This window comes from Spinacia oleracea, chromosome 4 (genome assembly GCF_020520425.1).
Source record: "Spinacia oleracea cultivar Varoflay chromosome 4, BTI_SOV_V1, whole genome shotgun sequence".
Classification (NCBI taxonomy): domain Eukaryota; kingdom Viridiplantae; phylum Streptophyta; class Magnoliopsida; order Caryophyllales; family Amaranthaceae; genus Spinacia; species Spinacia oleracea.
The window spans coordinates 117350452-117378095 of record NC_079490.1 but is presented as its reverse complement, the minus strand read 5'-3'; the positions used below and the strand labels follow the sequence as shown (position 1 = coordinate 117378095).

The window sequence follows — 27644 nt, the reverse complement described above, 5'->3', positions numbered from 1 at the left end:
AAGGAACTTGCAAATAGTTCTTATGCAGGAAGAAAAGGAGTATGTCCTAGATGAGGCGATGCCCGAAGCCGCAGGCGACGGGGTCACTCAGGCAGCCCTCAATCGTTGGATTGATGCCAACAAGGATGTGAAATGTCTAATGCTCGCCACCATGAGTGCGGATCTGCAGAAAACGTTCATCAACTCAGATGCTTTCACAATCATCAGTGAGTTGAAGAACATGTTCCAAGATCTGGCTCGAGTCGAAAGATTCGAGACTCATAGGCAAATTCTTGAGACCAAGCTTAAGAAAGGCGAGCCCGTAAGTCCACATGTTCTCAAAATGATTGGACTCATTGAGAATATGAGTCGGCTGGATCAGCAATTTTCTCAGGAAATGGCTATAGACACCATCCTCCATTCTCTTCATAGCGGGTATGATCAGTTCAAACTGAACTACAGTATGAATAGTCTGGACAAAACGCTCACTGAGCTTCACGGTATGCTGAAGACCGCTGAAAAGACGCTCAAAAGTGATAAGCAGGATGTGCTTATGGTGCGTGGGGGCAAGTTCAAGAAATCTGGAAAGAAGAGGAATGCTAAGAAAGGTGGCAATAAGGCCAGCCCAACTAAGCAAACTGGCGCCAAATCTGTAAAGAGGAAGGTCAGTCAACCCACTTCTGAATCCGAATGCTTCTACTGCAAGAAGAAGGGGCATTGGAAGAGAGATTGCTTGAAGCTAAAGGAAGATCAGAAGAACGGAACAGTCGTTCCATCTTCAGGTATTTTCGTTATAGACTGTATACTTGCTAATTCAACTTCTTGGGTATTAGATACAGGTTTTGGCTCACACTTATGTTCCAATCCACAGGGACTAAGAAGAAGTAGAAAGTTAAGCAAGGGTGAAGTCGACCTACGAGTGGGAAATGGAGCACGGATTGCTGCATTAGCTGTAGGAACTTACTATTTGTCGTTGCCCTCCGGGCTAGTTTTGGAACTGGAAGAATGTTTCCATGTTCCAAGTCTTACTAAAAACATCATTTCAGTTTCTTGCTTAGATGCTAAGGGATTTTCCTTTTTAATAAAAGACAATAGTTGTTCGTTTTATTTTAAAGAGATGTTTTATGGATCTGCTAGATTAGTCAATGGACTTTATTTATTAGATCACGACAAACAAGTATATAACATAAATACCAAAAAGGCCAAAAAGGATGATTCAGATCTCACCTATCTGTGGCATTGTCGATTAGGCCATATAAACTTGAAACGCTTAGAAAGACTTCAAAAGGAAGGAATTCTAGAACCATTTGACTTAGAGGATTATGGTAAATGCGAATCATGTTTACTTGGCAAAATGACAAAGCAACCTTTCTCTAAAGTTGGAGAAAGAGCAAATGAACTATTGGGTTTAATCCATACAGATGTATGTGGACCAATGAGTACAAATGCTAGAGGTGGTTTCAGCTACTTTATCACTTTCACTGATGACTTCAGTAGGTATGGTTATGTCTACCTAATGAAGCATAAGCCTGAATCCTTTGACAAATTCAAGGAATTTCAGAGTGAAGTAGAGAATCAATTAGGCAAGAAGATTAAGGCACTGCGGTCTGATAGAGGCGGTGAATATCTGAGCTATGAATTTGATGACCATCTGAAAGAATGTGGAATTCTATCAGAATTGACTCCTCCAGGAACACCACAATGGAACGGTGTGTCGGAACGGAGGAACAGAACCTTGCTAGACATGGTCAGGTCAATGATGGGTCAGGCCGAACTTCCATTAGAATTTTGGGGACATGCACTAAATACAGCTGCACTCACTATAAATAGAGCTCCGTCTAAAGCTGTCGAAAAGACTCCATACGAATTATGGTTTGGAAAGCCTCCAAATGTGTCTTTTCTTAAGATTTGGGGATGTGAAGTATACGTCAAACGATTAATTTCAAACAAACTTCATCCAAAATCTGACAAATGTATCCTTGTGGGCTATCCAAAGGAAACAAAGGGGTATTACTTCTACAATACATCTGAGAACAAGGTATTTGTTGCTCGAGGTGGTGTCTTTTTGGAGAAAGATCACATTTCCAAAATGACAAGTGGGAGAAAAGTAGACCTCGAAGAAATTCGAGACGAACAACAAACTCTAGAGAATGCTCAAGATGACATTCAGGATGAAACTCAGAGATCTTTAGAAGAATCTGGTGAGAATCATGGTCAAACTAGAAATGTTACCCCCGCGTAGATCGCAAAGATATAGATCTCAACCGGAAAGGTACTTAGGTATTTTGACGAACGAGAGCTATGACGTTCTATTACTTGAAAGTGATGAACCTGCGACTTACAAACAAGCTATGACGAGCCCTAGCTCCAAGCAATGGCAAGAAGCCATGCAATCTGAATTAGACTCCATGTCTGAAAACCAAGTATGGGATTTGGTCGATTTGCCAGATGGCTACCAAGCCATTGGAAGCAAATGGGTTTTCAAACTGAAAAAGGACAAGGATGGGAAACTTGAAGTTTTCAAAGCTAGATTGGTTGCAAAAGGTTACAGGCAAGTCCACGGTGTGGATTACGATGAAACCTTTTCACCAGTTGCAATGCTAAAATCTATTCGGATAATGTTAGCAATCGCTGCATATTACGATTACGAAATATGGCAGATGGATGTCAAAACTGCTTTCTTAAACGGCGTTTTAACAGAAACTGTGTTTATGACACAGCCTGAAGGTTTTGAGGATCCAAAGAAAGCTAAAAAGGTATGCAAGCTAAAGAAGTCAATCTACGGATTGAAGCAGGCATCCAGGAGCTGGAATATACGTTTTGATGAAGCAGTCAGTGACTTTGGTTTCATCAAGAACGCAGACGAATCTTGTGTATACAAGAAGGTCAGTGGGAGCAAAATTGCTTTCCTAGTATTATATGTCGACGACATATTACTTATCGGAAATGACATTCCTATGATGAACTCTGTCAAGATTTGGCTTGGGAAATGTTTTTCGATGAAGGATCTAGGAGAAGCACAGTACATATTGGGCATCAAGATTTACAGAGATAGATCTAAAAAGATGATTGGACTTAGTCAAAGCACTTATATCAATAAGGTGCTTGATAGGTTCAAGATGGCGGACTCCAAGCGAGGCTACCTACCCATGTCTCATGGAATGACTCTAAGCAAGACTCAGTGCCCAAAAACACTTGATGAGCGTAGACGAATGAATGGGATTCCATATGCATCATTGATTGGTTCAATAATGTATGCTATGATATGTACACGCCCGGATGTTGCGTACGCACTCAGTGCTACGAGCAGATACCAGTCAGACCCAGGAGAGGCGCATTGGACTGCTGCCAAGAACATTCTGAAGTACCTGAAAAGGCACAAAGATGACTTCCTGGTCTATGGTGGAGATGATGAATTAATTGTTAAAGGCTATACGGACGCAAGTTTCCAAACCGACAAAGATGATTTCAGATCACAGTCTGGGTTTGTCTTCTGCCTCAACAGAGGAGCAGTAAGCTGGAAAAGTGCTAAGCAAAGCACCATTGCGGATTCTACAACTGAAGCGGAGTACATTGCTACACATGAAGCAGCAAAGGAAGCTATATGGCTAAGGAAGTTCATAGGTGAACTTGGTGTAGTCCCCTCCATTAAAGGACCAATAGCCCTGTATTGTGACAATAACGGAGCTATTGCACAGGCAAAGGAGCCTAGACACCACCAGAGAGTCAAGCATGTACTTCGTAGATTTCACCTTCTACGAGAGTTCGTTGAAAGAAAAGAAGTCGAGATAAGCAAAATTGGAACTGATGACAACATATCAGATCCGTTGACTAAACCTCTGCCGCAAGCGAAGCACAACTCGCACACTGCAGCTATGGGAATCAAGCATATTGGAGAATGGCTTTGATGTCTCTGTTTAATGTTTTAAAGTTTTAGAGTTTAAATCTTTGTAAAACATTATTGGTTAATCATTCACAATAAATGAAAAGAATTCATTTTTCCATTTAATTTGTGGTTTATTAAATGATGAGTCCCTTCAATTTGACGATATATTCAAGATAGACTGTCAGGACCAGTCCTGTGACTAAGAAATGTCTATCAAGTGAACTTGAATGTCAAAGGTTGAAAATGGTCCCTAGTCGGAGTTTTCTATAAAATTGGACGCATAGAAAACGTTAGACGATTAGAATGCAAGATGACTAGTAGTTCTGTTTCTTGAACTATGTGGACATGGCAATGTCATAATCATTTGCATAGATACTTACTTTGGGAAGACTAGTATCGGACAAGACCTATGAAACTTTATTGTAAGAGATGAAAATCTGTCATAAGTAAATTTCATTAAAATTATTAGACACTAAATCCTCAATACCTGAGTGATTTGAAATTACTTGTTTGAGAACTGGTTGCTTTGACGTTGACCAACCGTCGCACCGTAAAAGGAGGCTATAAAGGCAACGCTCAGGTAATCACCTATCAAACGAAGTCTAATCTCAAGATCGCAAGATTGGGATTGTCCTCCCATAAATCGGGATGAGATGCTTAAAAGTTGTACAAGGCCACTCGGAGAGCTAGAAACTGTGAAATGCATGGCCGTGCTCGGATGAATCATAGGCTATGATTATCTGTTTATTTGATCAGTTGAATTCTGAAACCGAGAAACACCTCTGGACATAATAAGGATGACAACTCTTACCTTATGTTCAAGAGCAAGCATCGAGCAACAAAGGAATTAGGAAATGCACACTTGTCCCTAAGGACAAGTGGAAGACTGAAGGAAATAATGCCCTTGGTCCAAGTATGCATTCTATGTTAAGTCTAATAAATGCGGTTCAGTATTAATTAACAAGTTAATAATTCAGTGAGATCAAGTGAGCTAAATGCCTAGCTAGAGGTCGCTTCAGTTCAAGTGGAATTAATGATATTAATCCACAGCTTACTCTTGACTGAACCCGTAGGGTCACACAAATAGTACGTAAACGGATCAAGTATTTAATGGCATTAGATACTCCATCTATGGATATTCGGAATCGACGGATCTTGGTTTCAGTGGGAGCTAAGATCGTCACAGGCAAGAAATGAATACTCCGGAAACGATGATATTGCCGGAAACAGAAATATGGATCGTATCGGAAATATAAATATTATCCAAGTCGTAGATGTTGCCGGAAACGGAAACATGGTACGTATCGGAAAATATTATCGGAAATGGAAATATTGCCAGAATCGGAAATATTGCCGGAAACGGAAATATTGTCAGAATCGGAAATATTATCGGAATCGGAAAATAATTTCGGAAACGGAAATATTAAATATTTGTTCGAAACGGAAATTGATTCCGGAATCGGAAATATTAAATATTGTTCGTATCGGAAATGAATTCCGGAATCGGGAATTTAATCGGAAGCGTATCGTACGAATTAGCATCGGACGAGGCCCGCTAGACGAAGGCCCAGCACGAAGCCAGGCCATCGCCCAGCGAGCCAACGCACACCAGCGCACGCCAAGCCTCGACCAGGCCCAGCGCAAGGCCAGGCCCAGCCAAGGCCTTGGGCGCGCGCGCGCGGAGCACAGCAGTGGGCCGAGCGCTGTGCGCCTAGCGTGGGCCGCAAGGCTTGCGCGGGTGTACGGTGCTCGTGCATTGCATGTGCGGGAATCCTGAAGCAATCAGAATTCGAAGTGTGATTAAATCCTAAAAACTATTAGATAATGATTATTTAATTAGAGTCCTAGTAGGGTTATAATTAAATAAATTAGTATCCTAATAGGATTCCAAAACCCTTTCCATAACTCTATAAATAAGTGCCTAGGGTCACATATTTTCATAGATTATTCAAGTATTCAAAGTAAGTTTTTGAGAGAAAATTCAGACACATTTCTTACCTAAGAGTGCCGAAATTCTTTAGTACCTTAAGGGCGATTCTAGTTGGTCAATCTTAAGGCGGATCCGGACGTGCTGTGGACTATCTACGGAGGGACGACACTTGGAGTCCTAAAGACTTATTCTTGTTCGGTTCGGGCGCAGCTAGGGAAGGCACGCAACAAAGAGTATGCATCTAAACTATGCTATATGATTATGTGTAAATAATATGTATTCCTGGCTAAATGGTTTTTCCGCATTTATGAATTGTCATATGTATCATAACCTAACACATTCATCATACATTTAGTTTGTTTTATGTTTTATCATGATATGATGTTCATTTATCCAGTTATATATGTTTCAAAACTATTATGATGCCGTATATGAATATGCATCCAAAGAATAGTAAGACAAATTTGCAACTTTATTCAAATTTATAAGAGGAGATTCTTACTCCATTGGGCTAATATTTGTGACAAAAGTTTATATGCAACATCGATTTAATAGCGTTATGAATCATGCAAATAATAAGAGTTCCTGAAGAACTTATACATGATGTTCTTAACATCTAGCCCTTTAAGTTTTGCATATGAATGTCACAACATTGATGAGATATTATAAAAACTCTAAAAGAGTATTTTTGAAATGTCATGTCAAGTTCTCAACCAGTAGTTTGAGTACTTGAGAGTTATGAAATATACATATTAGTTTATTCACGGAAGAATTCTTATAGAAATATGAGTTGATTCAAAATTATAAGATAAGAGTATGTAGTGTCCTTACATTGAGTTTTATTTTATGGTCCAGAAGAACCATGAATCACATTATACTCTAAGTTGGGCAGTGATATTATTACTTATCATGTATTGTCATGAAAGTATGACTAAAGAAATTTTGGTCAAGATTATTGATTACTACTACTTATGACCTCCAGAAGAAGGTTTATATATGTCCAATATTTAAGGATACATTTTGTAATATTATGTACAAGAAAATATATTTATTGCAGGTATTATTTTCAAAAGTTTGGTGATATAAATACTCACCTAGTGCATACAAGTGAAGATTTGAAAATTCAAGTCAAATTTTGGAGAATCAACTTTCAAGGAGCTTCATGTTGCTGCATTTGAAAAGTTATCAACAATTTTGATTCATCGAACTAGAAGATCTCAAGTGATGTATTCATCAGGGGGGAAAATACGCGTTGCACTCTTTTTCCCTTAACCGTGGTTTTGTCCCATTGGGTTTTCCTGGTAAGGTTTTTAATGAGGCAACATCCCAAGCGTATTATGATGAGTGTTGTACTCTTTTCCTTCACTAGGTTTTTATCCCACATGGTTTTCCTAGTAAGGTTTTTAATGAGGCATCATCTCATGTATATTACATGGTCATTGTATTATTTTAGATAATGGACATCCAAGGGGGAGTGTTATAAATGTATTGTATTGTGGATGCCCATTATACCCCTGACATCTTTATCCTAGTATAATATATGCATGTGTACATATTATGGGTATTGGAATAAGATCATAACCGACATACAGTTTCTCTCTTCCTCTCTCCCCCTTTCTCCCTAATTTCATAACAGGAATGTATTATAATTATTTTCATTTCCATTATAAATACCAAACAATTATTTAAGGTTACACTTTTTATTATCATTTCCCCTTCTTATCAAAATCCTTTCCATTCCCATTTCCATTAATCTTACCAAAGGCCCCTTAGGCTTTTAGCTACCCGGTGATTGCCGGGCCAAACAGACCCGTCTAGTATACATTTCAGTGGTTGCATTGTTTTCCCTCCAAAAAACATAACCCCTGTAACAGAGGAGAGAGAGGCGAAAATGGCGTCCACCTCTGCTCGTGGTGGCGTAGGAGCTGCTGTGCGAATAAAAAACACTACTGAAACCCTCGCCTCCGATAACCAACCACTTATTGGCGTAATTTCAACTGATTTTTTCGTTTCTAATTTCTCTAATTTTCTGTAATTCGTCCGTTTTACTCCATTTTTCTTTTTGATTCTTTTGTGTTTATTTTCTCTTCTTCAGGATATTCGGAAAACATTAACAACGATGAGGGAAATTGCGGTTGAAATGGAGAAACTCGATCGACCTCAAGAGGTAATTTCCACAAAATCAGTAGAATAAAACCCTAATTTAGCAAAAATGTATTATTTCTTCCTCCATATTGCAGCATGCACATGTTTTTTTCTTTCAATTTTATGATTATGAACCCTAGTGAGTTCCTTTAGCTTCTTTTTGACGGTTTTAGTACCCCTTCACAAATTAGAGGATGTGAATTCACTATTAACGGGATTAATGAGTGTTTATCAAATTAGTTCTTTTTGGAGCGATATATGTATCATTGTCATGCAAAATAGAATATCATTTTATGTCCAAAAAAAAGCATAGAATATCATCTTGAGACTAGGAGGATAAACTTTACAAAATTATAGGAGTTCCTTTGCGGTATCTTTTACACTTAGTTCGGTTAGAATTTGTGGAGGGAAAGGGAGGGGAGGGAAAAAAGGAGGTGAAGGGAGGAAAAAAGAGGGAAGATAAAGGGAAGTGGTGGGAGGGTAAGAGCGAGTTTCCATTTTCCTTTTCAAATCTTTTAAAAATAGAGGGGTTTGATTTAGTAAAAGGGGGAAATGGATTCCTTTAAATTTCCCCTTTCCCTCTGAATCTTCCTATCCAAACTTAGGACATGTTTGGTATAAATTTAGGAAAGGTGATGGAAAGGAAACAAATAAGAAGGGGAAAGGGTAATATTAGGTATTATCATTATTAGTTGTTTGGTATTCAGTATACCTTAGGAAACTAATCACTTGTAACAAATTGGGATTGAGGAGGCTAATTATTTTGTTAACGGAGAGGTAACAAATAATGGTAATGGTTATCCTTAGGAAATGGATTGTGTTACCAAAACTCTTATACCAAACATTAGGTAATGCAAACAGTTAAGTGATTCCATTTCTATCATTTAAAAATTCTATACCAAACATGTTTTTAGTGTTAACGACCGTGACCTCCCTAGATGGGATTAGGGAAATGTTGAATGTTGAGGAACTCCGTGGACTTTTGTATTGATTGTTCAAAAGTAATACTAATGCTTTTGATGTTTGTTGATATTGATGCCATTCATCACAATCTCCAGTGCATGAACTGATAGTAGCATGTTGCAGGTGAGAGAGCTTGAAAATGGCGTTGTAGAATTATTGGCCACTTACGAAGAGTGCATGAATTTTTCCCATGTGATGCAATCTGTTGGGAGCAATTACCAACCTGGTCCGGAGGTTCCTGAACCTAACCCTTCCTTGTGTGATTCTTCTCCTTTGTTTTTTTTATTCAAATGTTCTTTACCCGTTTCCTTTTCCCTTGCAGTTAACCGACTTCCAAAAGTTGTTTGCTGCCGAAGTTACTAGGCTTAAGTGTAGTTCCTCTTCAAATCGTCAGACTGGTGCTATGCTACGACAATTTAGGGAAGCTGTTTGGGTATTGTTTGATCCATCTTCCAGGAATCTCTTGTATATTTTAGGAATGTTGGATACCGAAATTATTATATTTGCCTTCGATTTATAAATAATGCTCTTTAAAGTTTGTGCTGAATGTAGTCTCATTCTGTAATTAAGTAATTAAAGAAGTAAATTTTAACACGTGAAAGTGACTGAGAATTTATCTGCTTAGCATACTTTTTGCTAGAACTATTAGGGATGGAAACTTCTCACTGTGTTGCAGTATGCATAATTAATTTGTGGATAACATCTGTTGAGCTTGATATATATGCCTGCCTGCCTGGGTTATTTACATATGTCATAACAAAGCTTACATATGTTTTTCTTGCAGAATGTTCACCATGCCGGTCAGCCAATGCCTGGTGAAGAACAAGAAGACATCGTGATGACCAGTACTCAAATTGGCATTTCAAATACAGTTTGCCCAATATCTGGGAAGTCAATCACCCAATTGGAAGAGCCAGTTCGCAGGTAATATTTCATCCTATTTCTCATGTGTTTCATCAGATTTCTACTTGTGAAACCTGATAATGTTATGATTTGCACCAAATTTAGCTATATATATTTATAAAGTGGAACAGAAACTAGGATGATAGTTTTCTCCTAGAAAAACAAAGTGAGGTTGGTGCTGATTATGGTGTGGCTGTTATTGCTGATGAGATACTTGATTATTTTACAAGGTAGGCTGTTCAAGGGTCATTTTCTAAGCTGGACTTTTGATAAGGTTTTGGAGCTAGCATTTTGAGTCAAAGTTAAGAAGGTGACTTTTGGGTTGTCTTTAATTTCACTTCTTTCACTGCTAGTTCCTAAATAATGGTTGTTCTGGCAGGTAGTTTTGGGAACTTCGTGGTTCAAGGCAAAAGTGCCCCTTTTCCTTTTCTTTGTTTTCCGTAGTTGCAGTGGGCTTATTTCAGAGAGGGGGGGGGGGGGGGGGACATGATTATTTTTTGTGTGGTAAGGCTTGCGATCTTTCACTTGAGCCTGTAGATGATTCAGATCTTTCTATCTTAGTTTGGAGAAATAAAGAGTATTTTTTACTCCTCTTTGTGTTCTTGAGGTAGTTTTGGGGATTAAGATCAATTTGTCAAAGTCCTGTATCACTGTTGTTCATGTGAATTATGTTAATCTTGCTAGTTTCCCCTATTTTGGTCGAATTATGGTAGAGTTTGCTATTTGTGGGAGTCATTATAAGAAAGGCGCTTAGATGATTGAAAAAGGGCTTATTTTTCCTTGGGTAATTATGACAGCAGTTGTTTTATTTAGTCAGTCTAAAATATCTCTGTACCTCTTATCCTTTTTTAAACTTCCAATGGGTGTGGCTGTTAGGTTGGAGAGAGTGATAAGGGATTTCTTTTGGTCTGGAATTCGGAAACGTAGAGGATAATCGCTACAGAATGAGTTAGCAGTGACTGTACGCCCAAAGTAGGAAGTCTAAGTTTTTGTAAAACCTGGTTCCCTATGACACAAGGACTAAAAGCATATGTAGTCTGCAAATGAATGGATATGGAAGTCCCTAACTGGCCTTTGAAATTTGTTTGTCAAGTATTTTACTTCATATATTTTCTCTCTTTGTAAGATTTACGATTGATAATTGTAGTCTTATTGCTTCTTTTGTGGAACCTCTGTCACAGAGAAGCCTTTATCTATTCTTCTCTCATGCATTTATAGCTTATCCTAAGTGCATAATTCAGCTGTATGGCTATGTCTACTTTCATGCTTCAAGGTGGTCATTCGATTTTTGGGTAAGAATTCCAATTCAAGACTTATCTCTCAGATTGAGAGTGCTAATATGCTGAAGTCTCTTGAGTGTTCATGATTCATCATTCAGTTGGTTTGACACGTCGACCACTAAAAAAAAGGGATAGCTAACTCTAGTTGCATGTCTTGGAGATACCCTGTTTCAGTGACTGTTTTTTAGAAGTCAGAAGGCTGAGAACAAAAGATTGTTTGAATTATTCTTTCTATTAAGTATAGGCACTTGATGCAACTATGCAAGCAGCATATTTTAAAAAGTGTGCCTGAGGCTTGCCTAAGCTCTGAAGCCCAAGGTGATAGGGGTCAACTGGTCAAGTAATTTAAGTGGACAAGGCTATTCTTTATAAACAAGCATACCCAAGTAGCTAAAAAGCACACCATGGTGCATAAGGCGCAGTATGCACAACAACCTTTTCTCTCCAAAATGTTTATTTTTTATCACAGTGTGGCATCACTTCAATGAGGTGCGTGGTTCAGGCCTTCCGTGTGTGCCTAGGCTCTAGTAACCCTATTGCCTCTGTGTGCCTTGAGCTTTTTATGACACTGGAACGCTTAGCTCAACTTAGCACAGAATTTTGTAATCCTTTTGAATTATTCCATTATTTTAAATCTCATTATGTATGAGGTGGATATTTGACGTATGGTTCTGAACAAAGGTTCTTTGAGTAAAAAATAGCTTTTTCTTAAACAGCACAAAGAAATTCAAACCTAGAACTTTTTTTTATTTTCACCTTTGTTTGGAAGGTGAAGCTGGGAAGGCTCCAAAGCGTTTAAAGCTTTTGTGTGGGTGGTTATGTTGGTGAAAGTCGGTACTCATGGTGCTGCACGTTTGGAGATCCAACAAGACACTGTCACCAACATGTGTGTATTTAGTAACTTTTCTAGTGGACAGATAGCCTGGCATTTGTCTATACCGCAAGGTGACTTCTTTTATGGAACCCACTAGGTGTATGATGGCGTAAGTAGAGGTGATAACAACTTTAAGTTGAACTCAACTCTGGATAGTTTGGCTCTGAGCCTCTGACTCGTAATACTCAGACAGGAGCTCAAATAGCTACTCAAGCTTTGTTGAGTTTGAAAATTTCTAGTTTTCCAACTTCCAAGCTGAAAACTTGACTTGAGCTCAAGAGTTGCAATCAAGTAAATAATCTTTTAGGCAATAGATTTTCTATTATAAGTTTTCTTATACTTTGAGATGCTTTTAATTTTTTTCTAAAATCAAATTTATTACTGTAAGTTGATATTTATACTAAATGAAAGTACAATAGGTTAAAGTTCAAGCTTGCCCTCTCACCTTTTTCGTTGTGCTTTCTGCTCAATTTATTGAATCCTTAGCTAGGTTGACTTGGTTGTGTGTAATTATGATAATTTGTGAACTTCATATACGACTTTCTAGAAGAATCAGGGGTAAATTGGGCGGTTGTATTTCTCTGCTGACGTTTGTAATTTGCTAAGGTTCACCTAATGTCTCTTTTGACTCAGTCTCACCGAGTCTCAGAACGCTGCAAGTCATATGTCAGATATCTATGGCATTCCAAATGGGCAAACGAACGTGCTCTTAAATTAAGTGGACCTTGCTTCGTCATCGTTTCTTCTAGACGATAGTCAGTGATAAAAAATATATTTATTACTATAACGTGCTCAAATTTTGGGTTCATTTTCTTAGGTGTCTTTAAATCCTTCTGTTCCTTTTTTCTTCTTCTGAAGTGTTAATGGTGTGTTTGTTAGCAGGTAATAAATGGTGATAAATGGTGGGAATGAGAATAAATCTAAGTGTTATTTGACAAGAAAAATATATCATAATATCAATGGTAATGAAACATTATTTCAAACGTGGTGTTTTTCTTCACAAATTTGCATTCTCAACCAATACCACTCCCAAAATGCTAATGGATGGTAATGAAATTTTATGAAAGAAAAAGAGATAATTTTGAGTTAACTAACATTACCATGGGAATGAATATCGATTTCCCTACAAGCTTACATACAGATTCATTCGCATTCTCATTGACATTTATGGCCGGCTATCAAACGGGTTGTTAGGTGTTTTAAATTGGTAAACATACTTGAACGGGTAAAATTAATTAACATTATTGGACAGATGGGCTCTTTGTGCACAATTTAGTTGTAACAATCTTGATGATTAGTTTGTTGGAAGCTACCCAGTGTTCAGGTAAAGATAAAACACCCACCTCATCACTTATGTAGCCAGAGTTTTCTGTATCTTGTTCCAGGGAATATTACCTTTTGGTTTCCTTTGTTTTTTACAACACCTAAAATGTAATTAGGGGTGCAAACGAGCCGAGCTGAGCCGAATACTACCCTGCTCATGTTTATTTAATTTAGGCGAGCTCGATCCCGAGCTCGTGCTTTCAACCGAGCTCAAAAATCTGTTCAAGCTCGGTTCGTTTTATAGATTTTGTGTTCGTGAACGGTTCATGAACGTCTCGTTTATTAACCGAGCCGAGTTCATAAACGAGCTTTGCACTTTAAAGTTAAACCATTTGAAAACATAATTTTGAATGTGCACTAATTTAGCCATTTAAATTCAAAATATTTTTATTCTATGATATATTTTTTTGGTTGTTAAAATTAAAGCCACAATACGATTTTTATCTATGATCATACAATTATGTATGAAAAATTAGATTATGACCTAAATAGATGAGCGTGTCCATAAACATAATTAAACGAGTTGTTCATGAGCATACGTATGTTCATGTCAAGCTCGTTTGTTAAACGAGCTTCAAAAGTTGTTCAAGCTCAGCTCATTTATTAAATAAACGAACATGAACGAGCTTTAATCGAGCCCGAACCCGAGTAGTTTATCGAGAGTCTCCGCTCATTTGCACCCCTAAATATAATGGTGTATTCCCACTTTGTTTTGTCCTATACTTTACCTAAATACTATTGAATCTCACCCTCTTATCTTGTCGGATACTTTTTGTCCTTGTTTCCGTCCTCAATTTTATGGAGGTGGTACTTTATGATCAACTGATACATTGCTGTAACTTAATGGACCTTATCTCTGAGCCATAGTGTTACTTTTGTAATATTATATGGAGTATCTTTTAGTTTCCTTCATCAGTCATACTTTTTTTTACTGAAAGAGTAAAGTTTTGAGTTCTTAATTGCCCCTTTTTTTAAACAGAAACAATACACCTGAAATACTGACAGTTTAATTTATGTTGTTGATTCTTATCAGTTTTCACTTGATAACTTGAACTTTATGTAATTGTATTTGCAGAACGTTCAAGGTTGACAAAAGACTTGGTAAAAGAAAAAATTTAATATATAGTATCATTGTAACCTCACTTGTTGAAATTGGTTCCTGCGTTACTTCCCCCCTTTGTAGTTTATACGGTTTACAGTTTGTTTACCATACACAACAAACTCGAGATAACTCAAATTAACTAGAATGCTAGTCTGAATATTAGTACAATCAAGTTCCCGCTTCCATGTTTAGCTAGGCTCTGGCGTGGAGATATTTAGAGGTTATAGTTCCTTGTATGCTGTAGATTTTGTAAGATCATTTTGTTGCCTGTTTACTGCTTATCTACGATGTCTTTACTCGTTGGTTGGTCATCTGTCTCACATCACCAAAATGTAGATCAGACACATTACAGTATATAGATTGTCATAGGTGTCTTACAGACTAGAGATATCACCTTTTCACTATGAAGTAAAGGAATACAGGCCTGCTAGATGTATTGTCATTTGCAGAAATTGTACATTTGTCCTTGAAAGATGGCAATTAGCTTAGCCTATCTCTATCATGAATAAAAAGAGAGAGGAAATTAATGGTCGAGATTTTAGACTACTGAATTTAAGTAAGATATGTCCAAACTTGTTCTGAAGTCCACTGAATTTAAGCAAGATAAGGCCTAGAGCGAGTTGTAATAATGGTCTCTCGAAATATGTTCTTTCATGTTCAGCTGTTAACTCATCAAAGTATGTAATCTGTAGCAGCATGTATTACTATTGTAGTTGACGTAATTTCATATGGCTATGCAACTTTTTTTTTTTCCTTTCTGGTTTGACCATTTAAGTTCCTAACTCGAATATGTTGCCCAAAGAATAGAAAATAAGTAGTTGTGCTTTTTTCAGGCATCTTTTGTTACCTGTTATTATCTGCTGCTAATCTTTTGACCGTTTTTTCCCCTTTTACAGTATGGACTGCAAGCATATCTATGACAAAAAAGCAATTCTGCATTTTATTAAGAATAATCCAACGAAAAAATGCCCTGTAGCAGGTTGTATTGATCATCAGTTCTATGATTTATCTTATCTAACTTTCTTGATTTCTAACATTAACTCCTAATTTCTCTTGCTTTCAGGCTGTCCCAAACAATTGCTGGCTCATAGAGTGGTGTGTGACCCTCTGTTACCTGTGGAAATTGAGGAGCTGCGTTCATCAAATATAAATACTATTGAGCCCGAAGCTATAGAAGACTTCACTGGACTTGACGACGAAGACTGAGAAGTGAGAACTGACAAGCGATGAAAGCTGTATATAAATTATCAAGCTTACACCATTATGTTTCTATGTGTTGCTTACCTGTTTGAAATACTATGTAGGTACCTTTTGCAATGTCAAGTGACCTTAGATAGCTGTATTATATGCTTATTGCAATTGCTCTGACCTGTTCTTTTCTGATCATCCTAAAATTATGTCTAACAGATCTTATTTTGCTGTGAGTATTCAGTAAAGATGATGATTTTCTGGAAATCTCTCCATTTATGTTGCATAACAACGTAGCACATGTAGTTGCAAGGTTTTTTTTTTTTTTTTTTTTTTTGTGCACATGTAGTTGCACATGTAGTTGCAATGTAGAGCTATTTATCTTTGACTTGCTGGACATCAGTATCCCAATTGAGAATTCTAAGGTGATACTCCTATTGAGTATCACCATAGTATTTTATTTATTTTATCTTTTTTTATTTCAATAAATATATTTTCTTATTTTTGTTAAATGATTTGTAATATTTAAAAATCTTTTTCTAAAATACATATATTTCTGTAAAAATAAAATTCCAAAAAAATTAAAAATACTAATCCCCACCCTAATTGAGTTTACATCTGGCCTGAACACCACCGTCGTGGCCGGAGATCGGCGAAAGAGAGGTTGAGAGGTAGCTTTGGTGGTCGGCGAAGGGGGAGAGGGGAGGGGTAACTTCGGTGGTCGGCGAATGGGAGAGGAGGGGTGGCTTTGGTGGTCTGGTGGTCGGAGTGCGCGAAAAGAGAAGAGGGGCGGCAGTTATGGAGGAGAGGGAAGGGGCAGTGGGGAGGGGAGATCGGGAAAGAGGGTTGGGGATTGGGTGGTCGGCTAAACGGGAGAGAGAAGGGGCGATTGGTGGCCTGGGTGGTCGGATAAAGGGGAGAGAGAAGGGGCGGCGATTGGGTGGCCGGTTAAGGGAGAGAGAGGCGGGACGAGGTTCTGGTGGTTAGGAAAGACGAAGGTAAAGAGGCGAAGGCGTGGTCGAGAAGTCAAAGTAGAAAATCAATTAGTTAACAAATATCTTCTGTATAAATTGACACAAGCAAGGAGTTGGAGGAGCTGGAGGAAACATCTCTAGTAGAGATTTGGGTTTCTGGAGGTCCTGGGTTTGAAACCCATCTACAACAAAGTTTTATCTTTTGTTTTACTCAAAATGCTATATGTTCTTGCTTTTTTAAGTTTTGTTTGATATTGGTATTTAACGCTTTAAACTTAATTCAGCTACTTTTCTGTAAGACCGCCTTACAGGCGCGTGTAGGAAAGACCGGGTGAGACAACCACGCGCGCGTGGGCTCACGCGCGGTATAAATCGATTTTTTTTTTACCGGTTTCTCACTTTCCCCTTCTCTCTTCTTAACCTCTTTCTCTCTCCTCCAAAAATCTTTGGATCTCAGCCCCCTCTCACACTCTCTCCTCCAAAATTCAGGCACCTCACCGGTACCTCCTCGTCACCGTCCCTACAAAACTCTACCCACCTTCTTTCTCTCTTCTCCTTCCTCGATCTCTCCTCCTCTCCGCCTCGTAGTCTCCGCCGACCATGGATGCGCGCGGCCATGGATTCCGCTTGAGGTTTTCAGGTTTTCGGTTTTATTTCTTTGATTTTGTTGAATTGCGATTTAGGTTTTTGATGAATTTGGTAGATATTATCGATGTTTGATTTCATGACAAGAGGTGGCGGTGACGGCGGTGGAGATGCGGCTGGTGCTGCTAGGAAGACGGTGGGTTTCAGTGAGATGGTGGAGGTGCGGTAGAGTCAAATGACAGAAGTAGTGTGGTGGAGGTGCGGTTGGTGGAAGCTTGCTGCAAGGAACAACGAGAAAATAAGGAGAAGACGAGTCTTCGGATCGACACCACGGCGGCCGGCGACGGTAGCATCATCAAGCTTTAATGTTTGAGAATAATGTTATTTTTATCTGGTTGGGTGTTAGAAGCAGGAACTGAGGAGTGAAGAATTGTTGGTTGTGTTCTAATTCCATTGAGTTATTCATGGTTTTAGTAATAAATTGTATGGTTTTAGTGATAAATTGTATGGTTTTAGTGATAATTTTCTTACCTTTATTTATGAAATGGTTTTTAGTTTATTTTTTGCATTTAAGTAATTTTTTGTTTCTGAAATTTTGTATGCTATTTCTGGTGAACTTTGTTATTCATGGTTTTAGTAAAAAAAAAATGGTTCTATGCTATTTCTCGTGACGTTTTTGTTATTGTTTTGGCATTTTTTCGGCTCAACAAGTGAATATGGGCATGACGGTTCAGATATAGACACAAATAGTCTTAGATTTAGGAATGAGTGTTATTCAGGTCAGCATATTCGAGTCCCTTAGACAGCCTCTAAGTTAAATATTAATACAGTTAGAGTTTCATTCCTTAACTAATTGAATATAAGACTTGACTAATTGGTTTCATTGCTTAACTAATTGAATTTTAGGTTTAACTATTTGGTTTTATTTCTTAACTAATTTGTTTCATTGCTTTAACTAAATATCATTGCTTAACTAATTGCTTTCATTGCTTAACTAATTGAATGTCAGGCTTAACTAATTGGTTGCATAGCTTAACTAATTGAATTTCAAGTTTAATTAATTAATTAATTGGTTTCATTGCTTAACTAATTGAATGTCATGCTTAACTAATTGAATTTCAAGTTTAACTAAATGGTTTCATTGCTTAACTAATTGAATGTCATGCTTATCTAATTGAATGTAAGGCTTAACTTAGAAAATCATAACTAAATTTCAAAAAAATCATAACCAAACCAAAATTATTATTAACTAAAAAGAATTTATTCCCAACTTAAAACGAATTCAATCTTAACTAATTCGTTCCATTGATTAACTTATTGGTTTAATAGTTTAACTAATTGTTTTTATTGCTTAACTAATGAATTTCAGGCTTAACAAATACTTTCTTTATAACTGTAAATTTATTGGTTCCATTGATTAACTAATTTATTCCATTGCTTAACTAATTAGTTCCATTGATTAACTAATTGGTTCCATTGTTTAACTAGTTGATTCCATTCTTTAAGTAATTGGTTCAATTCCTTAACTGATTTGTTCCATTGATTAACTAATTGGTTGCATTGTTTAACTAATTAGTTTCATTACTTAACTAATTTAATTGGTTGCATTGCTTAACTAATTAGTTCCATCGATTAACTAATTGGTCACGATGCTTAACTAATTTGTTCCAATGATTAACTAATTGGTCATAGTGTTTAACTAATTGATTTCGTTGCTTAACTAATTAGTTCCAGTGCTTAACTAATTAGTTCCAGTACTTAACTAATTGGTTCTATTGCTTAACTAATTGAATTTCAAATTAACTAAAACAAAATTATTTTAATTACAAAAAAAAAAATTCACAACTCAAAAGAAACTATTCTTAACTATAACAATTGTAACTTAAATAAAACAAAATTATTCATAACTAAAACGAAACTATTCTTAACTAAACTCATAAAATCACAACTATTTTTTTTAAAATCATAAATAAACCTCAAAAATTTATTGTTAACTAAAACAATTTTAATCTTAACTAAAACGACTTTATTCATAACTGAAACAAAAAATAGTTTCAACTAATACAAATTTAACTTTAACTACAATGAATTTCTTCTTAACTAAAACGTAATTATTCTTTAATTAAAACATAATTATTCTTAACTAAGGAAAAAACGACTTTATTGCAAAAGAATGTAACAAACTGATAAAATTTATAACTAAATATTACAAGTATTGTTAACTAAAACCAATTTAATCATTTCTAAAATACATAAAATAAATCAATAACAATGTTGTTAGCGTGGCGACCTTAAGATCTCATGCCGTTGAAGCCTGTGACAATAACTCGTGACCTCAATGGTGTGGCCAGGGATTCTTGACCATCACAACACTACATCACAGCACTACATCACAGTGTGCACCTTGAGTACGTGTTGGTTGTGTTTCTGAAAACCAATCTTGTACCAGAATTGTCATGATATTGCAGCTCCACTGAACTGTGGCTCCTGTATCATTTAATTTTTTGGTAAATAACAAGTCAGTTTATACAAATACACAAAAACCTCAGCTGCAGATATCAACAGAACAAATATCACAAAATAACATAAAAAAACGCAACAGCAAGAAACAAAAGCAACAACTACATTAAGGCACTAAGCCAAGTAAGAAATTATTTTGCAGACACTTAACATCAGATAGTCTCGAAACCAAAGCGGCAGGTGTCACATTAGACTCTGCCGCATAGCTCATAGGGCTTCGGCAACTTAAATTGTTCCGCAGAAACAATTACTCCTATTCAGTACACGCAAAATTCAAACAAAAAATGAGGGAAATGAGACTGTAACAGCTGATTCAACAACTGAAAAATACTATTCCCTCCGTCCCAGATTAGTTGTTACACTTACCTTTGCACAAAGTTTTAGGTGATCAGTGGTTGTTTGGTTATCAATTGTTATTTTATTGAAAAAGTAGATGTGATAGGAGTTAGTGGGGTATTTTTTTAGTTGAATGAGAGAGGGTGTGGGGACAAAAAAATATTTAGTGGGAAGAGAGAGACAATATAATAATTGTGGGGTCATTCCTTATTTAGAAGTGTAACAACTAATCTGGGAAGGACGAAAAAGGAAAGTGTAACAACTAATCAGGGACGGAGAGAGTATTGTGATTCAAAATCTTCAAGTTGACATACCGAATTCTAATTAACTCGAACCGAATCCCTAATTGCAATTAGTAATTAAACAGAAACCCTAGAAAAGAAATGAAACCAATTGATTTGAAATAAAAAGCTAGAATTCCTTAATTAGATAATCGGAGATTCAAAGGTTTAGATTGAACTTGAAATTGAAAATAAAAGGAGATCAATTTCAATTTGGAAAAGGAACTGAAAGAAAAGGACGCTCAAAGTGAGGAGAGAAAGAGAGAGATATACCTTGGGTGCAACAACGACGAGAGGAATTGCCGGAGATGAAGCATCTTTTACGGAAAATCCACATCGGTAACGACCATCACAATCGCCATCACGCGGTGGCTCGCCGGATACTAACAATCAAACCAGGAGAAGGAGACTTCGACGGCGAAACCGCGTCTCTTCTCCTTCCTTTGGCCCATCGATCTGAACAGCAAGTCAAAATGGAGAGATGAATTGAGGATGGAATGAAGGAGAATTGAAGAGTTGAAGAATTGAAGGAGGATGGAGATAGAAGATTTACCTCAACAACGCCGAGGTACGAACGGCGGCGACGAGGTACAGACAACAGCGGAGGCGACAATTCGAGGAGAGGGAGAGGCGGAGAGGGAGAGAGTCCCGTTGATGAGAGAGAAATAATTAACAATTAAAATGAAAAGAAATGGAAAAAGAGGATTTAATAGTATCTAAATTGTCAGACCCGCATGTGAATCTGAATACCCATGATCCGCGTGTTGATCCGTGAGAATTAAGCCCAACCCAGTTATAAGGTGGTCTTACAGAAAAGACCGCCTTATACAAAAGTTTGTAAACTTAATTTCAATGGCTTTTAAATTTATTTTTATTATCATACTTTTCTCATTATCTTATGACTTATTATTAATTATTTTGGGGAAATTTCCCCATACTTATTCATTGTAGTAACCACCACGATCGCCAACTTTAATTTGAACAAAAATATTTGATTATATTACTCCAATTTTAAATAATAGACCTAGAAAAATCCTTGAGTTCTAATCTAAAGCACGACTTTTATTCATTTAAGATCAACTATTATTCATTTAAGCTAAAATTTTATTCATTTAAGATCAACTATTATTCATTTAAGATCAACTATTTTATTAATTTAAGCTCCACTTTTGTTCATTTAAGCTCAACGTTTACTCATTTGAGCTTCGCTTTTGTATATTTAAAACTCAACATTTATTCATTGAAACTCACCGTTTATTCATTTTCCCCTTAATAAACGTGGTAATTATTGAAAAAAGGTAATACGTATAAAACTTGAAAATGAATAAACGGTGAGCTTCGATGAATAAAAGTTGAGTTTTAAATATATAAAAGTGAAGCTTAAATCTTTAATTATATGTTCTTCATCGTCGCATTTCATTTAATTCCTAGAGGTGTGACCATGGGTAATTCTTATCACAGAGAGTGATATGTTAGTGTACAAGTTGATAATTGATTATATAACTCCAATTTTGAAAATTGATTATATAACTCCAATTATAAATAATAGACCTAGAAAAATCCCCGAGTTCTAATCTAAAACACGATGTTCATTCATTTAATATCAACTATTATTCATTTAAGCTCAACTTTTATTCATTTAAGATTAACTATGTTATTAATTTAAGCTCCACTCTTGTTCATTTAAGCTCAACGTTTAATCATTTGAGTTTCGCTTTTGTATATTTAAAACTCAACATTTATTCATTGAAACTCACCGTTTATCCATTTTTCACTTAATAAACGTGGTAATTATTGAAAAAAAGGTAATACATATAAAACTTGAAAATGAATAAACGGTGAGCTTAAGTTGAGTTTTAAATATATAAAAGTGAAGCTTAAATATTTAATTATATGTTCTTAATCGTCGCATTTCATTTAACGGTGTGACCATGGGTAATTCTTATCACAGAGAGTGATATGTTAGTGTACAAGTTGTTTTTGATTAAAAAAATAATTTTAAAACACAAAATAACGTTTGCATCTAGCGAACCACTTCATTGGTCATTACCACATATTGGAAATGAATAAAAACTTGAAAATAAACAAACGTTATTTTATGTTTTAAAATTATTATTTTTAATCAAAAACAACTTGTACACTAACATATCACTCTCTGTTATTTGAAATCTCCTATGTATTTTTTTTAGTTTGATTATTATAATGGAACAAAATGAAAAGATTCAAAGGTTGGTAATTCCCCAAATAACCTTTTGTTCATTACCAGAGCAAAAAAATAAAGTTTGCATCTACCAACTACGTCATTGGTCATTACCACATATTGAAAAAATGAATAAAAACTTGAAAATGAATAAACGGTGAGCTGAATGAATAAAAATTAAAACGTACAAAACTTGAAAATGAATAAACAGTGAGTTTTTTGATAGATAAAGTTGAGTTTTAAATAAATAAATAAATAAATAAATAAATAAATATATATATATATATATATATATATATATATATATATATATATATATATATATATATATATATATATATATATATATATATATATATACACATATATATATATATAAGTGAAGCTTAAATCTTTAACTATATGTTCTTAATCGTTACATTTGATTTGATTCCTAGAGGTGTGACCACGGGTATTTCTTTTTAAAATATTTATTTTTAATCAAAAACAACTTAAACACTAACATACGACTTGATGTGATTTGAAATCTCCTTTACATTTTTTTATTTGATTATTATAATGGAAGATAACGAAAAGATCCGAAGGTTGGTAATTCTCAAATAATCTTTTGTTCATTACTAGAACAAGAAAATAAAGTTTGCATCTAGCCAACTATGTCATTGGTCTACCACATATTGAAAATGAATAAAAATTTGTAAATGAATAAAGGGTGAGCTGACTTAATAAAAATTAAAATGTATAAAACTAGAAAATGAATAAACAGTGAGATTCGATGAATAAAAGTTGAGTTTTAAATATATATAAAAGCGAAGCTTAAATCTTTAACTAAAGGCTCTTAATCATTGCATTTGATTTGAATCCTATAGGTGTGACCACGGATATTTCTTTTAAAATTATTTTTGTTAATAAAAAACAACTTCTACACTAACATATGACTCTCTGTTATTTGAAATCTCCTTTATATATATATTTTTTTAAATTTGATTATTAAAATGGAAGAAAATGAAAAGATCCAAAGGTTGGTAATTTCCAAATAACCTTTTGTTCATTCCCAGAACACAAAATAAACTTTGCTTCTAGCCAACTACGTCATTGGTCATTACCATAACACAAAAATATAGTTTAGCCAACTTTATTTTGGGTAATTAACTGTATTTTTTGATAATGACCAAACTTTATTTTGGTTAATTACCAACTTTATTTTGGGAATTACCAAACTTTATTTTGGGTGATTAACTGTAATTTTGGAAAATGACCAAACATTATTTTAGGTAATGACTAAACATTATTTTGGGAATTACCAAACATTATTATGGGTAATTAACTGTATTTTTGGGTAATGACCAAACTTTATTGTTGGTATTAACAAACATTATTTTGGGTAAATAACTGTATTTTTTGAAATTGACCAAACTTTATTTTGGGTAATTACCAAACTTAATTTTGGAAAATACCAAACATTATGTTGGGTAATTAACTATAATTTTAGGTAATGACCAAACTTTATTTTGAGTAATTACCAAACTTTATTTTGGGAATTACCAAATATTATTTTGGTAATTACCAAACCTTATGTTGGTAATTACCAAACATTATGTTGGGTAATTAACTATATTTTTGGGTAATGACCAAACTTTATTTTGGGTAATAACCAAATATTATTTTGGGTATTACCAAACTTTATTTTGGATAATTAATTGTATTTCTGGATAATGACCAAACTTTATTTTGGGTAATTACCAAACTTTATTTTGGGAATTACCAAACATTATATTGGGAATTACCAAACATTTGTTAGGTAATTAACTGTATTTTTAGGTAAAGACCAAACTTTATTTTGGGTAATAACCAAACATTATTTTGGTTATTACCAAACTTTATTTTGGATAATTAACTGTATTTTTGGATAATGATCAAACTTTATTTTTGGGTGATGACCAAACTTTATTGTGGGTATTAGCAAACATTATTTTGGATAATTACCTGTATTTTTGGATAATGACCAAATTTTATTTTGTGGAATTACCAAACTTTATTTTGGGAATTACCAAATATTATTTTGGGTAGTACCTGTATTTTTGGGTAATGGCCAAACTCAAATGTAAGCTTCACTTTTATATATTTAAAACTCAAATTTTTATTCATCGAAGCTCACCGTTCATTCATTTTCAAGTTTTATACGTTTTAATTTTTATTCATTCAGCTCACCGTTTATTCATTTTCAATATGTGGCAATGACCAATGACGTAGGTGGCTAGATGCAAAGTATATTTTTTTTGTTCTTGTAATGAATAAAAGTTTATTTGGGAATTACCAACCTTTGGATCTTTTCGTTTTATTCATTTTCAAGTTTTATACATTTTAATTTTATTGATTTGGCTCACCGTTTATTCATTTTCAAGCTCTTTTTTATTTATTTTTAATTTGATTAATATAATTGAAGAAACTAAAACATCAAAAGTTATGGTAATTCCCAAGTTAGATTTTGGTCATTACTTGAAGCACGACTTTTATCCATTTAAGCACGATATTTATTCATTTAAGATCAACTGTTATTTATTTAAGTTTGATGAGCGGCATTTATGTCGCTCTAAGCTTAGATTTTCTTATTATTTTATTATGATTTTTGGTGATTTTAGGTAGTTTTTGTGACATTTATGTGTTCTTATTCCACTTTTTTTGCTTTATAGGAAAATATTGAAGAAAGGTGGAAAACCGAGTAGAAATGGACATGAAGCAGCCCTGTGCGATCGCACAGGATTTGTGTTCGCTCGCACAGGGAAGAAGAGAAGATATTGAAAGCAAGCAGAGCTGTGCGATCGAGCTGCTGCTGAGTGCGTTCGCACAAAAACGCAAAAACGTTCCAGGAACTCCTCCATTTTGCATGCGATCGCACAGGATTTGTGTGCGTTCGCACCAAATTCTTGTGCGCACACAGAGGGAAAGCCATGAGACCACACGAAGAAAATTTGAAGAAATTGGCTAACTCGGGTGTGTGCGATCACGCAGATTATTTGTGCGCTCGCACGACACTAATGAAGTGATTCGTCACTCTACTCGTTTGCACAAGATTTATGTGCGCCCACACCGGTTCATTCGCACCTGGGTCTGTGCGTTCGAACACCGACGTGGGCTGGGCACTTTTCGAGATTTAAAATTCTATTTCGGGAAACATATAAATACATTTTCTTATTTTATTTTTGAGAGTTAGTTTTTCATAGTTAGTTTTCAGATTTTAGAAGTGAGTTCTTAGCTTTTATGCTTTGATTTTAGAGAGAGAAAGTCAAGAATCCTTGGTGTAGAATTCAATTTTGAAGATAATTGCAAAAATTTTGAAGCTTCATTGTAATATCTTTTCCTCTTAATCTCTTTTACTTCTTTTAATTGATTCTTTAATTGCTTGCTTTGAATTCTTGAATTTGTTGATTGTTTGTTGATTGTTGATTGATTTTTCCTTTGATTCTCTTCATCTATTCAATTTCAATTGCTAGCTTGCTTTTCAATTTAGTTTTCAATTCCATGGCTAAATGCAATTCTTTGATTTCATTCCTTAGAATAATGAGTAGTGAGTAGATTTTTAGTTAGGGTTAGGGGTAATAACTGGGGATTAATTGGGGAATGTAGAGGTATTATGTAGAATTGTTGATGCAATTAAAGTGTGATATGCAATTTTTGGGATTCCATGTTTGAATAGCTTGGTAGTTGTAAATGCTAGGCTAGTCTTTAGAATTGGGGCTTCCTTCATGGATTTGTCAAGAGATTGAGGATTTATGTTGGATTTGAAGTAACTAGGTGATCTAGATTCCCATACTAATTCTAGGGTGACACGAAAGCGTATCTTAGGCTTTGTTTTGGCAAGGTTCGCTAACTGAAAGGGGTGCCAGACCATATTCGTTAGTTGCTACCTAATTTGCATGTCATTGCATTTCCATGATTGCATATCATCTTGCTTTTCCCCGATAAACCCGATTTGACCCCCGATACCCTAGCTCCTTCATAATTGTTGCACAATTCTTTTGATTTCCTTAGTTGTGTCGAATTCTTGAAATTAGTCTTCTAAACTAGCTTGATCCATAAACTCGAAAACGAACCGTTCTCTTGGGACGATACTTGAACTTACCGCTATAACTCATATGGTGTGCCGGTTTAAGAATTTTACAAATATTGTTTGATAGATGGATTCCGGTTTTAACGACACGGAAAAAGCCTCATCAAAATGGCGCCGTTGCCGGGGAATGGCTTCATTGTTTGATTTTTCATTCTAGTTCACTAGTCTAGTTCATTTTTCATTTTCTTTTTATTTTCTTTTAGAGCAAATTTTTGAAAACCAAAAAAAATGGCAACTTCCTTTGTTTCTCAAAATGATAAATCGATTACACTTGATGATCTTCTCTATCTCCATGATAATTTTTTAAGCTCTTTGAAAGTTGAATCTACCAAATAATTGTTTGAGATGCTCCTCGTGAAGTATCTTGAAATTCAAGAAGAGCAAAGAATATATTCTAGTTTGTATTCATTTGAGGTCATGTCCCAACGAGTTGTAAAAGGCTTTTTGGGAATCTCTAACCTAATGCAAGAGTCTATTAAGGATATTACGCGGAGAAGAGATGAGTTTGTGGCTATAATGCCACCTATGATGCATGACATTGAGGAATTGAGTATCGGAGAGTTTGTTCCTACTCGTTCCTCTTTGAGTGAATGCCTTGATGATGGTGATGAAAATCTTTATGCTCCCTTTTACCTTGAAGTGCTTAATTCGATTCAAATTGAGGATGAAAGTGAATGTGCCAACCAAAAATAATTTCTTCAAGGTATTAAGAGAATTGAGGATGTGAAAGTCCCATCTTTGAATGAAGGATCCTTTATTGATATTTCTTGTGCTCTTTGTGATGTGAGTGAAGTTGTTTGTGAAACTTTTGTTCCCACTCCCTTCCCTCATACCCCTTTTCGAATTAAGAAACTCAACATTTATCCTTCATTTCCCATCTCTTTTCCCTTTTTGTCCCAACTCCCACCGCTTGAGGATTCTTTTTCCTCTATTGATCCTAATGATTCTCCTTCCTCAAAGGAGCAAGAAGAAGAGAGTACTTCTTTTGTTTTTCCTTTTGATTTTTCCTATTTTTGGCTCCCCACACCCCATAGGCATAGAGTTGCTTTTAATTTTGTGCATGCTTC

At 35.5% G+C, this 27644-nt stretch overlaps 1 protein-coding gene and 1 long non-coding RNA gene across 2 annotated transcripts; both read left to right on the top strand.

Annotated features, from left to right (window-relative positions):
- The first annotated feature begins 7530 nt into the window (after window positions 1-7530).
- LOC110775601 (E3 SUMO-protein ligase MMS21) lies at window positions 7531-15840 on the top strand. The gene is made up of 7 exons (XM_021980214.2): window positions 7531-7782; window positions 7891-7962; window positions 9027-9137; window positions 9226-9336; window positions 9688-9827; window positions 15282-15364; window positions 15449-15840. The coding sequence occupies exons 1-7, from the start codon at window positions 7687-7689 to the stop codon at window positions 15589-15591; spliced, it is 756 nt and encodes a 251-aa protein (XP_021835906.1). The 5' UTR covers window positions 7531-7686; the 3' UTR covers window positions 15592-15840.
- An 8745-nt stretch (window positions 15841-24585) lies between these two features.
- On the top strand, window positions 24586-25820 carry LOC130459593 (uncharacterized). The gene is made up of 2 exons (XR_008919102.1): window positions 24586-24715; window positions 25160-25820. It is a non-coding gene; the product is annotated as an uncharacterized lncRNA (long non-coding RNA).
- The last annotated feature ends 1824 nt before the right edge of the window (window positions 25821-27644 follow it).

Excerpts from the sequence above, each read along its gene's own strand:
- LOC110775601 (XM_021980214.2), top strand. The coding sequence starts at position 7,687 with ATGGCGTCCACCTCTGCTCGTGGTGGCGTAGGAGCTGCTGTGCGAATA. Across the intron at positions 9,138-9,225 it reads ATTACCAACCTGGTCCGGAG|TTAACCGACTTCCAAAAGTT; the intron begins GTTCCTGAACCT and ends TTTCCCTTGCAG. Across the intron at positions 9,337-9,687 it reads AATTTAGGGAAGCTGTTTGG|AATGTTCACCATGCCGGTCA; the intron begins GTATTGTTTGAT and ends TTTTTCTTGCAG.